Source organism: Capricornis sumatraensis, chromosome 8, assembly GCF_032405125.1.
Source record: "Capricornis sumatraensis isolate serow.1 chromosome 8, serow.2, whole genome shotgun sequence".
Taxonomy (NCBI): Eukaryota; Metazoa; Chordata; class Mammalia; order Artiodactyla; family Bovidae; genus Capricornis; species Capricornis sumatraensis.
The window spans coordinates 24358183-24372918 of NC_091076.1; the positions used below are offsets into that span (position 1 = coordinate 24358183).

Here is a 14736-nt window from a genome sequence, read left to right on the forward strand (position 1 = left end):
AGGTGGATTCTTTACCACTAAGCCACCTAGGAAGCCCGGGAAAACTGCTAGGATGTGCTAGAAAGCTGCCCTGTTTTCTGGAGCTGAGGTTAGAGTTTTCCCTTCAAAACCAAGGAACTCACCAGTAGGGATATTTTTCACAGCTGGCGGCTATTAATCGGTGCACCAGGTGCATGGAGGAAGTGGATTCACCTATACCCTTAAAACATTCATGGGCAGGTAGGACAGCTGAGTCACACACACACTTCTACTGCAAAGCGGTTGGCAGGATGTACAGACTGGTGTGGTGCAAGCATACAGGAGGGGGATACCAACTCTGTGGGTGTGTGGGGTTGGGGGGAGAGGGGAGAGTGAGAAGATGCGTACAGTTGAAAGAGACAGCAGAGGAAGGCCGGCCAGGAACCAGGGTGAGGCAAGGCTGGAGGTAAAAATATCATATGTTAAAAACATAAAACCTAGGCTGCTCTGGGGCGTGGCTGGGAGGGACACAGGAGCTTGACCGGTAGGGCAGCAGGGAGTGCAATCAAGAGGCTGAGGTTTTACTTTGAGTTGTGAGACTTGCAAGTTCCAGCCGTAGGGGGACAGGCAGGGTCACGTTTTGGAAATCACACGACTTGGGTTAAGTAGACTGACGCTGTGCTAAGAATTTTCTTTTTCTCAACAAATATTCTGTCGAGTGTCGGTTACGTGCTAGAAATTGGGCAGTGGGGAACAGCGGCAAAAATTCAGGTTGAGCCTTCCTTGAAAGTAACTTCCACATTTTACGGAAGAGGAAATGGAGAGTCGGCTTGATCCCGGCTTACGGCTCCGTGTTTTGTGCCAGAGATAGCATGCCTCTGCGCAGTCCTTCTGAAGTCTAGGCGCACGTGGGTCGGCCCGCCTGCGGGTCCTCCGCCTGCGCGCGCCGCCGGGGCATCTTCACCGCCCCGCCCGGCTAGGAGCCCGCCCCCAGCCCAGCGCACACGTGGGTTCTAGCACGTCCGCCCGGTTCCCCCTTGACGTCAGCCTCGCGGTTCCATTTAAGGCCCCTCCCGCGCCCCACTCCGAGTACCGGAGCCGCTGCAGCCAAGTCCGGATCCCACGCCGCGCGCCTCCGACGCCCGCCCGCTCGACGGTCACTCCCGGTACGGTCCGGCCCGGTGCTCTCTGCGCCCGAGGGCAAGGGCGATCGCTTTAGGCTTCACTGGCCCAGGCGCTGCCCATGGGGGTGGGGTCCCCGCTCTTGGGAGGTGTAGGCGCTGCTTCCAAAGGGCATAGTCCTGAGACCTGGGCGGTGGCCCCACCCTACCAAATGGTCTCGGGGGCCGGCAGAACGCTGCTGCTGCTCTAAGTGGGCACAATGGCCTCTGGCCGGGCTGGGAAACCAAGGTCGCACCTAACCTGGGGTCGAAGGTCCGGGTAGATGCAGACGGAATAGGAGACGACTGGTTGGGGAGGGGGGATGGGGGGGTGCAGTACACCTCCGGGCTTGAAATGAGCAAGCCGCACGGAGCTCGAAGTCAGGTTGCCAGAGTCCACGGAACCGAAAAAGCTTCAGCAGTCTGGGGCAGGTTCCCGGAAGCTGGAAAGCCGCTGGGTGCGCTCGGATCGCATTTTAATCCTGGCACTCTCGAGAGGTGGGCTCCTTGGGGCAGCCGCTGCCTGCAGATGAGAGGGAGCTCTTGGCGCAAGTTACTTTTGTTAAGCAGCTGCCGCTGTGTCGGTCGCTGAACTAGACGTGGTGCATGCAAATACGAAGGAGAAAGGGTAGCAGCTCTCCCGGCTCTCGGTAGAATCAAAGGAGGATCATCTGGTACCTTCATCTCCTTTTAACAAACGGGGAACCCAAGGCCGATTAGGGCATCTCTAAGGTCACAGTGAGTGCCTGCCAGAGTTGGGGGGAGGTAGACAGACCCTCTTTCTCCAGGGCTCCGCTCCCATCCGTATCCCCACACTGAAGCGCTGGAGCCCAGAGCTTCGGTTTTGGTGAAACCAGGAGATGTCTGCAGAAAGCACTCCCTTCCCCCTGCCAGGCTGAAGAAACCTTTCAGGGCTGTCTAGAAATAGCAGTGATTTGTCAGGAGAGACTCGATTCCAGCTTGGTGACTCTGGGCTGCCTGCCTGTAAGTCCTCTCAGATATTTTTGCCCTTTGGAGCAGTGTCAAGATTAGACGTAGTGCTTTCGGGATGCAATCTATGAAAATCTCTCCAGTGAACTCAGAACCACCCCTACCCCACCCTACCCCCCACCATCCACCCCCCACCTCCCCGGCTCTGGAAATCGAGGCTTCCACCAAGAGGAACTTTATTGATGAACTTTAGGGGTCTCTGCAGCTACTGCTACATTCCCTGTAGTAACAAAATTTCCTCATACCAGGCCTCACGCCTTTGCAACAAAGATCACGGCAGAAGCCAACGCGAGGTGCCTCCATGTGAGTTGGCTAACACCCCCTGGTGCCTGGTATCAAGATTAAAACTCTGGTTCTGGCAGCGCGCCAGGCCGGGGAGGCAGCCAGCCGGGCTTCATGAACAAGTGTGCTTCAGAGCACGAGTTCAGTCTGAAAAAGTCTTGATTCCGAGCTCATTCAGACCCACAGAGCAGTAGACTTCCTCCTCATCAGGTCCGCTTACGGGTGGGGCTCCGCAAGCCAGCGCCGGGCTGTCGGGGCTAGAGCTCACCTCTCAATAGCCAGCGGCGCCGAGGCACACGACTCTTGCCTCCGCCCAGCGCTGTGAAGTGCGCTTGCGCACAAGATGAGCAGCGCGGTGCGTGGGCGGGGGAAGGGCGGCCGCTAATCTTCCGGGTCTGGGCCGGGCGTAAACTCCGCGGGCCCCTGGCCACTGGATGGCCACTGCTTCTTCAGGGGCGGGGTTGGGGACTGGGAGGCGAAAACTAGAGCTGCGCATGAGCAGAGCTCCCACGGGTTCTGGCTAGGGCTGTGAAGACGGTTAGAGCCGCTTTACGCACGTATCTGTGGTCCTTGCAGGGCTTGGCAAGAGTCCTAGGGATTGGAGTAGAGCTGTACCTGTGGTCCTTAAGGGCTTGGCAGGAGCCCTGGTGACTGCCGAAGTGTTGGGCCGGCGGCTTATAGTTATCTTGTTTGAAGAAAGGCTAGCTCCGCTTGGAGTTAATAAGTCAAGATGAGTGAGCCTTCAGGAGGCTATACTTATACCCAAACTTCAATATTATTTTTCCACGCCAAGGTGAGGAACTTTACACCAAGACCCTAGTCAGACCAGAGCCCGGCATTAGGCCTTTCAGTTCTTTGTCTGTTGGTAGGTTTCTTCCCTTCTCCCCTCTTTTAGTCATTTCTTGTGATTTTTAGGGGCAGATATCCCAAAAGAAGGCAAAAGAATCTTCTTCAGAACAGTTTTCGGAAGGATCCAAGTGACAGTGCATGTTTTTTCCCCTATAGGTTCCTTTAGGTTCTAAGTCCAAGATGGCAACTCTCAAGGATCAACTGATTCAGAATCTTCTTAAGGAAGAACATGTCCCCCAGAATAAGATTACAGTTGTTGGGGTTGGTGCTGTTGGCATGGCCTGTGCCATCAGTATCTTAATGAAGGTAAGTGAGAGCCTTTCACTTTGCAAGTCCCTAAAGATACCTTGACTCAACCCATCTACCATTTGCTCTCCAAGAATTGCATTATCACATTGTATATACAAATATATAAGCTCATGCACTCATTGAAAGAACTTTATGTGAAACAAACTTTTTAAAACCTGATGCTATACCAAACAGGTTATCTAAACTACAAAAATTAAAAGTTTCTAAGTTGGAGACCCAGTTCCTTAAATTCGCTGTGCTTTATTAACCTCGTTAGTTGCCTACAAATGAAAAAGTAGAGTCTATGCCTTTAAGCAAGCTAAAATTATTTAAAAGTAATTTTTGAATTGAAATTGACACATATACATGGTAAAATTAAACTGAATGTGGGAAGTCTTTTGCCCATAGTAATCCTCTCTGCCCGGCTCCTTGGATAGCAGTTTTGGTATCAATAGTGGAATTAACATTTAATTAGAAAAAAATTTGTGAATGAATAAAAAACACTTTATAGCATTCAAGCCTGGTTTGTATTAAAAAGAAATTAAGAGAGCTTACAATATTAAAATATTTTTAAGTTCAGATTTGGAGTTACTAATAGGAAAGTGAAGTGATGAATTCTGGATTCCGCACAAAAAGGACTGAAATGAGAAGGGACTGAAGGTGAAAATGAGCTCTGCCAAGGTCTTATAACCACACAGGTTGCTCTGTGTGCTCTTAAAAGAGGCCACATGTTATTCAAAATCTTTATTCCTTCCCGACTGGATCAGACATTGATGCCATTTATTTCTCCCAAACCAGTGAACCACCTGTGGTCATTTTCTGTGATGCCCCCTAACTCAGGTGTGGCTAAAAGTAACTGGCAGACCACTTATTACACTGTAAATGATTAGGGGTAGATGTGCACCTCAGCTCTTACAATCTCTTTGGTTATGATAGTCCACATTCCATTTGTATTAAAGCTATTATTGGTGCTCCTTGTCTGAGATGCACCTATGAACTTCTATAGGTTCACCTGAAAGGATATTTTTCACCAACATTTTGTAATGCACAAATCTGTCTATAAGTAAAACTTTATGTTGGTTAACATATGGAAAACATGTAGCCAGGGAATGATCTAGAATACCACTTTTTAGGCTTAATACTAGTTGGTATCATCTATTTAATGACTAACAACCTAAAATCAATGTGTAAGACTGAATTTGAGAGACTAAATAGAGCAGTTTTACATAACTGGGTGGTACTCCCTGCAAATTCAGTGTTTTACTTCTGTGCAATGGTGGTGGAGCTCTTGCCGAGGGTGCTCCAATGAGAGAGGAGGTCATTTCTTTTTCCTATGTATATGTCATCTGTGAGTGAGCTTTTAAGGAGAGCCTACCTCTACTTTGAGGTACATACTGATAATAAAGTAGCAGAATTCTCCTATACCAGAAATATGGAAATTTTGCATGCTTGTCTAAAAATTTGGAAATGGCTATTTTCCATTGAACTAAAATTTTATGTCTTTCAGGACTTGGCAGATGAAATTGCTCTTGTTGATGTCATGGAAGATAAACTGAAGGGAGAGATGATGGATCTCCAACATGGCAGCCTTTTCCTTAGAACACCAAAAATTGTCTCTGGCAAAGGTTGATTTTGGCAAATTTATATTAGATTCTGTGTTAGGCTTAATTCTTTATCAGGCTTGAAAATCCTATCAGTTCTTCAAAGGTTTTTTCTTTATACAGGATAAGAGAACCTTTTGAACAATTTTGCATTGTTATCTATAGATATCAATGTTTGAATTTCCAAAAGTGTTTTTAAATGAAAATCCAGTTTGTCCATGATGTGGAAAACATCTGAATTATAATATAACTAGCAAAGCTTCTTAGGTTCATAGTGTAGTACATTGCTTCAAATATTTAAATACACTTACTTCCATTACTTCCTTTCATACACTAACATAAGGTAGAGACTAGGGTAAATGAGCTTGTTCAGCAGATCCTCTTGGCTTGACCCTGTCACACTTTACAAGCACCAGCCAGGAAACAGACTTGGGCCGAAATAGTCTGTTTTAACACTTGAAAACCATTGACCATTTATCTGATAGATTATTCATTTCGTTGTCTTCAACCCAGGATTAACCATACTGTGCCACAGGATATATAGAAGTTAGACATGCTTGATAAGTGTGAAATTGCCTCTACTTTAAAAAAAAAACCCATCCCTGAGCTGATATGACCACAATTAAGTAGAAACAGGAGTGTGGAAAAGTGTGAACATTAAGCTCAGGTGGCAAAAAATTTGGGTGTGTCTTATTTGATATGAGTGTAAAATAAATGTGATTCAGCTCCCCCCAGTCATAGTTATATAAAGCCACAACATAATTACATAATACAAGGGAGGTGTTGATGTAGTCTTCTTCCATGTAAGTGGCCACAGTGATAAAACTCCAAAAGTAAAGGAGGAGTCTGGGCATATATATGCCACATACACAAAACACTGATAAAACTGTCCATTTAAAAAGTTAATGGAACAAATTTTTGCTGGAGTTTTCTTAAAAGCCTTAATCTAGTTATTGTTTCTCTTTTGTCTAGACTATAATGTAACAGCAAACTCCAGGCTGGTTATTATCACAGCTGGGGCACGTCAGCAAGAGGGAGAGAGCCGTCTGAATTTGGTCCAGCGTAACGTGAACATCTTTAAATTCATCATTCCTAATGTCGTAAAATACAGCCCAAATTGCAAGTTGCTTGTTGTTTCCAATCCAGGTGAGACTTTTAATGGCATAAAAATAGATGAGCTAGAGTAAAACTGATAGTATGTATCATAATCTCTATATATTTCTCATATTTTTCATTTTCCTCCTGAGAGTGAATTTGTGCTTTTGTAAAATAGTTAAATTTAAAACATCAAGGGGAAACAGTCTTTAACGTAGTTGGCACTTCAAAATTTATAACTTGCCTAGGAAGATTTTGGATAAGGAATAATTATGAATAATGTGTTATTGATGCACAAGTTATTTTCATTAAACTACACTTCTTGAATTCCTAATATATTTGTTATACACAATATAGAGGCTTAAAAAATTAACAGAAATATTGATTGGTCATGATAAATACCAAGATCTGTACAGAGCCATGCATCTTGAGTAGTCAGCCATTAGCTCATGATTCACATAGTGAAAATGTTAGTCTCTCAACCGTGTCCACCTCTTTGTGACCCCATGGACTGGGGCCTGCCAGGTTCCTCTGTCCATGGAATTCTGCAGGCGAAAATACTGGAGCGGGTAGCCATTCCATTTTCCAGGGGATCTTCCCGACCCAGGGATCAAACCCGGGTCTCCTGCATTGCGGGCAGATTCTTTACCTTCTGAGCCACCAGGTAAGCCCAATTCACATAATACCTCTGTCTAAATATTTTCTCCACAGTCGATATTTTGACCTATGTGGCTTGGAAGATAAGCGGCTTTCCCAAAAACCGTGTTATTGGAAGTGGTTGCAATCTGGATTCAGCTCGGTTCCGTTATCTCATGGGGGAGAGGCTGGGAGTTCACCCATTAAGCTGCCATGGGTGGATCCTTGGAGAGCATGGTGACTCTAGTGGTAAGTGTGACTTCTTTTATTGTTTGCAAAAAGATTGTGTAAAAAAATTAACCGGAATATCGTTACTGAATCAGAGTCTAAATCAGATATCCATTAGGGTAGATGGTTTCCAGAAATCTTATCTCTTGGTGTAATTATATGCTAGAATTGTTAAGATTTTAGCCATTTTTGTGTGACATATTTTGGTATAAGGGATGAGGAATGATATTTATTACAATGGACATATTAAATAAGATGATAGTGCTTAATATCACAGCTGTTTATAGGCAAACTGCTGATCCAAATGGAATGTGTGAGAAAAAATCCATTATCACAGTTGAAAGATGTTATAATTTGTGCAGAGTTCTTGGTTCCTTATGGCAAGAAAATTCCTCTTATCTCATAATAGCCCGTCTCAATATTTCCCTTTAGGAAAAAGCAGATTAGCATACAGTGAAAATTCTTAGCTTTACATAAATTAATCAGTGAAAATGAAGAGTATTGGTAGTCTTGACCACCTACCAAAAGGGTATAATCTTCCTCAAATAAGAAAGCAGGTTTTGAAGAATGGGTCAGAATTACTGGTCAGCTAGGTAGTGCTTGGGAGTAAATATATTCTGTACTATTCTGTTTAGTGCCTGTATGGAGTGGAGTGAATGTTGCTGGTGTCTCCCTGAAGAATTTACACCCTGAATTAGGCACTGATGCAGATAAGGAACAGTGGAAAGCAGTTCACAAACAAGTGGTTGACAGGTAATAGATCTCATAGTTTGTAACACAGAAGGTTAAATTTTATTATTTTTATTTAAGAAATTAAAAGTTTTGGAAATCCCCTGGTTGTCTAGTGGTTAGGACTTGAGGTTTCACTGCTGAGCTAGTGCGTTCATCCCTGGTTGAGGAACTGAGATCTGGCAAGCCCCACACGTGGCCAGAAAGATAAAAGATTAAAATTTAATAACTTTTGCATTTGGTAACTGTCAGAAAACTTGTTTTCTAAAGCTTGTTAAAACTCATACTATATAACAGGTAAAGGTATTAGATATTGCAGGCATGTATTTAATGTTACAGTCTACTTTTATTTGCCATAATTTTCAATTTATAGTATGATAACTCTTCCTGTATTTGTAAACGAAGATATAAAACAAGTCTACCTGATTTAAGATTCAGTCTTTACTTCAAAAGCATGTATCATTGATTTAGTTAGGAATAAGAACTTTTTAATCTAAGTTCTTATAATGATGAATAGAAACACAACTAGCTGCTTGTTTACTCAGATGATTATAAAGTTTTAAGCAAGATACAAATTCATCATGGTACAAAAAATAATTAACTGTTACAAATTGTTCAAATAGGGAAACTTGCAACTTACTGGCATTATTTACTTTAAATAAGGTAGCCATGTGTAGACCTCAGGTCTATGGAATTGAAGAATGAATCATGATTGGTCTCAGCAAGGCCCTCTGATTTGTATTTGTTAAAACCTGTGAACCCATCATCCAACCCAAGAAATGTTGACAGTTACTGTTAACTAACTGTAGTGTTTATTGAATTGGAATTATCAGTCTGCTGGTGCTTGGAAATGAGTGGATTCTGTGCTCTTCCCACTTACCCCTCTACCCCTAACCCCCCACCCCCACATACACACTCTTGAGATAATCCCACGTCAAGCATGCAATATGTAATCTTCTCGGTTCTGCTTTTTAAAATTTAGTATTGCATGTACAAGAATCATCTATTTTGTTGCCTGAGCCATAGTTGTTTGTTTTGACAGCTATGTATAATTTATCCATCCTCCTGTTGAAGAGCACTGGGATTGTTGCCAGGTTCTTGCTATTACCAACAGTACTATTGCGAACATCCCCATACATAATATCCTGGCATACATGTGCAAGGGTTACACTTAGGTACATAATGCAAGTTTATTATTTATATAGTATTATTATATCAGTGATTTCTTATAAAGCATGTGTTGAGTGAAAGCTTTTTCTTTGTTCCTCCTACCCTACTTTTTCCTGTCCTTCGCTATCCTCCAGTGCTTATGAGGTGATCAAACTGAAAGGCTACACATCCTGGGCCATTGGACTGTCAGTGGCCGATTTGGCAGAAAGTATAATGAAGAATCTTAGGCGGGTGCATCCAATTTCCACCATGATTAAGGTAGGTCTATGTAGTAAAATGTACTTGAATGCCATTGTTTCCTGTTTTGTTTTGTTTTTTAAACTCATTTCAGAAAGCAATTAGATTAAGGTAAGTCCTCAATCATTGATTTGAGTGAAATAAATTAGTGCACCTGCAGCTTTCTTTTTTGAAAAGACCTGGTTGAGCTTTAGGATTAATGTCTACTAGTATTCTGGTTATTAGCACATAGCTACTTCCTGTTGACTGAAAAACTTGATTCAATTTTGTTGAGATGAGTGGAAGACTATAAAATAATTTTTCTCCTTTGGGAAAAAATAGAAATCACACTCAAAGTTACTAAAGTGTATGACAATAAAAATTGGAAAGTATGAGGGATAATAGCAATAATGTAGATTTTCTTTTAGAATGGAAGTCTTGCTGCTATTTTAATGACTTTCTTTTTACACTGTTCATTACATCCTAAGTGAAAATCTAGGAAGAGATTTTACTTGCCAAGTTGTATTAAGTAAGCTTCATGATTGTAGAGAATAGAAAGTCTTGGGAGATCCCAGAATGCATAGAAAAAACATAAAATATTTTTCATTTTATCCTCAGGGTCTCTATGGAATAAAAGAGGATGTCTTCCTTAGTGTTCCTTGCATCTTGGGACAGAATGGAATCTCAGACGTTGTGAAAGTGACTCTGACTCATGAGGAAGAGGCCTGTTTGAAGAAGAGTGCAGATACACTTTGGGGGATCCAGAAAGAACTGCAGTTTTAAAGTCTTCTAATGTTGTGTCACTTCACTGTCTAGGCTACATAGGATTTTAGTTGGAGGTTGTAACTCATATTGTCCTTTATATCTGATCTGTGATTAAAACAGTAATGTTAAGACAGCCTAGGAAAAAATCAATTTCCTAATGTTAGAAATAGGAATGGTTCATAAAACCCTGCTGGATGGCAAGGAATGCTTCATGAAACCTTGCAGCCGTATCCTGATGCTGCATGGTACTTACCTTGTGTGGTCCTAAATTGATTTATCAAATAATTCAACTTCCTCAAGAGGTTCCACTGCCCATGTTGCAGATGCTGCAGTTGCCCTTCAAACCAGATGTGTGTTTACTGTGTAACATAACCTCTGGTTCCTTTAGCCAAGGTGCCTAGTCCAACTTTTTTCCCTCCAGTTGATCACATCCTGGGATCCAATGTACAAATCCAGTATTGCATGCTATGTGCATAACTGTTCTAAAGAATCTTATGTACTGTATGTATCAGAATAGTGTACATTGCCTTGTAATGTAAAAAGGAAAAATTACATAAATAAGGCAGCCAACTAAGTTACACCAACTAAAACAATAAATAAAGCTTGAACAGTGACTACTCTGTTAATTAAGATACAAAGTCATAAAGCTGTTATTTGTTCATTACATAAATGGGAGCCATTGGGTTATTGGGCTGCACAACAATGATTTTTTTAAGGGGTACTATTTACTAATGACCAGACTCAATTAATTAACATATTAAGGGTGTGATTAGATTGGCTAGACTGTTTTGTTACCATTTCCATTGTAATCATTATAATATTCTAAGCCCTCAAATATTATGAGATAATTTGATTATGGTGCTAATCATAACTGGTACTCTACAATTCACATACGTTCAGTTCAGTTCAGTTGCCCAGTCGTGTCTGACTCTTCGCGACCCCATGAATCGCAGCACACCAGACCTCCCTGTCAATCACCAACTCCCGAAGTTCACTCAGACTCATGTCCATCAAGTTGGTGATGCCATCCAGCCATCTCATCCTGTAGTCCCTTTCTCCTCCTGCCCCCAATCCCTCCCAGCATCAGGGTCTTTTCCAATGAGTCATCTCTTCGCATGAGGTAGCCAAAGTACTGGAGTTTCAGCTTCAGCATCATTCCCTCCAAAGAAATCCCATGGCTGATCTCCTTCAGAATGGACTGGTTGGATCTCCTTGCAGTCCAAGGGACTCTCAAGAGTCTTCTCCAACACCACACTTCAAAAGCATCAATTCTTTGGCACTCAGCTTTCTTCACAGTCCAATTCTCATATCCATACATGACTACTGGAAAAACCATAGCCTTGACTAGATGGACCTTTGTTGGCAAAGTAATATCTCCACTTTTCAATATGCTATCTAGGTTGGTCATAACTTTCCTTCCAAGGAGTAAGTGTCTTTTAATTTCATGGCTGCAGTCACCATCTGTAGCGATTTTGGAGCTCCCCCCAGAAAAAAAAAGTCTGATACTGTTTCCACTGTTTCCCCATCTATTTCTCATGAAATGATGGGGCCAGATGCCGTGATCTTCGTTTTCTGAATGTTGAGCTTTAAGCCAACTTTTTCACTCTCCTCTTTCACTTTCTTCAAGAGGCTTTTTAGTTCCTCTTCACTTTCTGCCATAAAGGTGGTATCATCTGCATATCTGAGGTTATTGATATTTCTCCCAGCAATCTTGATTCCAGCTTGTGCTTCTTCCAGCCCAGCGTTTCTCATGATGTACTCTGCATAGAAGTCAAATAAGCAGGGTGACAATATACAGCCTTGACTCCTTTTCCTATTTGGAACCAGTCTGTTATTCCATGTCCAGTTCTAACTGTTGCTTCCTAACCTGCATATAGGTTTCTCAAGAGGCAGGTCAGGTGGTCTGGTATTTCCATCTCTCAGAATTTTCCAGTTTATTGTGATCTACACAGTCAAAGGCTTTGGCATAGTCAATAAAGCAGAAATAGATGTTTTTCTGGAACTCTTGCTCTTTTGATGATCCAGCGGATGTTGGCAATTTGATTTCTGGTTCCTCTGCCTTTTCTAAAACCAGCTTGAACATCTAGAAGTTCACAGTTCACATACTGCTAAAGCCTGGCTTGGAGAATTTTGAGCATTACTTTACTAGCATGTGAGATGAGTGCAGTTGTGCGGTAGTTTGACATTGTACAGGAGACAGGGATCAAGACCATCCCCATGGAAAAGAAATGCAAAAAAGCAAAATGGCTGTCTGAGGAGGCCTTATAAATAGCTGTGAAAAGAAGAGAGGCAAAAAGCAAAGGAGAAAAGGAAAGATATAAGCATCTGAATGCAGAGTTCCAAAGAATAGCAAGGAGAGAGAAGAAAGCCTTCAGCGATCAATGCAAAGAAATAGAGGAAAACAACAGAATGGGAAAGACTAGAGATCTCTTCAAGAAAATTAGAGATACCAAGGGAACATTTCATGCAAAGATGGGCTTGATAAAGGACAGAAATGGTATGGACCTAACAGAAGCAGAAGATATTAAGAAGAGGTGGCAAGAATACACAGAACTGTACAAAAAAGATCTTCATGACCCACAATACCATGATGGTGTGATCACTCACCTAGAGCCAGCCAGACAACCCAACCTGGAATGCAAAGTCAAGTGAGCCTTAGAAAGCACCGCTACGAACAAAGCTAGTGGAGGTGATGGAATTCCAGTTGAGCTATTTCAAATCCTGAAAGATGATGCTGTGAAAGTGCTGCACTCAATATGCCAGCAAATTTGGAAAACTCACCAGTCACAGGACTGGTAAAGGTCAGTTTTCATTTTAATCTCAAAAAAAGGTAACACCCTATACATAGATGTAAAAAACATTATTTGCCAACTGAACATAAGCAGTGGTTCTGTGCCACTACAGGGGGAGATTTTTAAGAACCTTCTCTCTGGAGGCCAGTAACAATTGTTTTTCAGTCACTATGTTGTGTCCAACTCTGTGACACCATGGTCTGCAACATACCAAACTTGCCTGTCCTTCACTATCTCTTGGGAGTTTGCTCAAACTCATGTTCCACTGAGTCAGTGATGCCATCTAACCATCTCATGGTACTTAATTTTAAACCAAATAGTCCTGGTGGTTATCTATTCAAAAATTTTCTTTAGATCTCCCTCAAAATATTTCTATAACTATGACCTTCTTCAGGCCTAAAAATCATACTTTCAGAGGTTAACTAGAACAACATTATGGTCATCACTTCTAAACTTTCCTATTTGAGAGACAGTTAAGAGAACTATGTTTTTTAATGGGTCTTAAATGTAGAAGGATAAGACTAGCCTACATAGGCCTGACAATTAGCTGTTATAATAGGATTTGCCTTCCTATAGACTTCAATAGCCTTAAGATATGTTACATAGCACAGAATTCACCCTTTTAAAGTGTATAGTTCTATGGATTCACATAGTTATGCAACTATTACCATTAAGAACTGTTAATTATCCCCCCAAAGAAATATGAAGTTATACCTATATCCTTTTGTAGATTCTGATGCAGTCTTTTAAAAAACATATTTACCCTTATTTCGTGTTTACACAATAAATTAGCTAATATCAACATGACAAAATGCTTAACTGATTAAATATTTCATGAATTTTCAGATTTAATCTCATAAAGCTTCCTTACTTTCTGGCACATTATATGTTCCATGTTCACCATGTATCTTCCTGCCCTAGGCAAGGGTAGGCCAACTCTGCAAGGAGCCCTGATTGTGTTTAATGGAATATGATCTCATTTTAATAACCCTGGGAAGTGGACAAAGCAGGCCTTCAGTTCAGTTCAGTCGCTCAGTCGTGTCCGACTCTGCAACCCCATGAATCGCAGCATGCCAGGCCTCCCTGTCCATCACCAACTCCCGGAGTTCACTCAGACTCACGTCCATCGAGTCAGTGATGCCATCCAGCCATCTCATCCTCTGTTGTCCCCTTCTCCTCCTGCCCCTAATCCCTCCCAGCATCAGGGTCTCTTCCAATGAGTCAACTCTTTGCATGAGGTGGCCAAAGTACTGGAGTTTCAGCTTCAGGATCATTCCCTCCAAAGAAATCCCATGGCTGATCTCCTTCAGAATGGACTGGTTGGATCTCCTTGCAGTCCAAGGGACTCTCAAGAGTATTCTCCAACACCACAGTTCAAAAGCATCAATTCTTCGGCGCTCAGCTTTAGCCCCATCTTAAAACAAGTTGCCAGTTGGTGGGAGAAGCAAAGGGGATGTTCAGAATATGTGCCTTGGGCAGGTATGAAGAGCCTCTTTCTTCACCTACAGTAGGAGTTTGATCACTATGAAAATGACACTTCTTTTGGCATGCAGGTGTAAAGATTGGATCTGGGGGTCATCTAAGTCAGCACTATCTCACACTCAGTCTCTAGTAAATGAGGTACAAGGGCCAGAAGATGTTGTGGAAGGAAGTAAACAAGCCAAGTGGTAGTACAGATTCAGTAGCCACTGCCACACCTGAGAAGCCCTTGCCTGGGGCTAGTAATAGGTTGTGAAAAGTGCCATAACAGAAACAGGAGAGATGTTGGGAGGGGATGGTAGTTGATATATTTGTCAAGGAAAGTTAGAGGAACTGCCATTTTTGTTCAAAACTGAAAATGAGGAATCAACTTTTGACAAGGACTGGCGATGGACAGGCAGGCCTGGCGTGCTGTGATTCGTGGGGTCGCAAAGAGTCGGACACGACTGAGCGACTGAACTGAACTGGGAAAGAACTTTGCAGACATACATAACAGAA

General features: G+C 42.4%; 1 protein-coding gene across 2 annotated transcripts; it reads left to right on the top strand.

Annotated features, from left to right (window-relative positions):
• The first annotated feature begins 1002 nt into the window (after window positions 1–1002).
• On the top strand, window positions 1003–10608 carry LOC138083999 (L-lactate dehydrogenase A chain). Of its 2 annotated transcripts, none has more exons than XM_068978034.1 (8): window positions 1003–1124; window positions 3396–3545; window positions 5035–5152; window positions 6101–6274; window positions 6935–7108; window positions 7723–7840; window positions 9121–9244; window positions 9821–10607. In XM_068978034.1, exons 2-8 carry the CDS (start codon window positions 3420–3422, stop codon window positions 9983–9985), a joined length of 999 nt encoding a protein of 332 aa, XP_068834135.1. In that variant the 5' UTR covers window positions 1003–1124; window positions 3396–3419; the 3' UTR covers window positions 9986–10607. The 2 variants fall into 2 exon arrangements, with proteins under 2 accessions (XP_068834135.1, XP_068834134.1); XM_068978033.1 differs by lacking the exon at window positions 1003–1124 and adding an exon at window positions 3121–3183 and having other exon boundaries at window positions 9821–10608.
• The last annotated feature ends 4128 nt before the right edge of the window (window positions 10609–14736 follow it).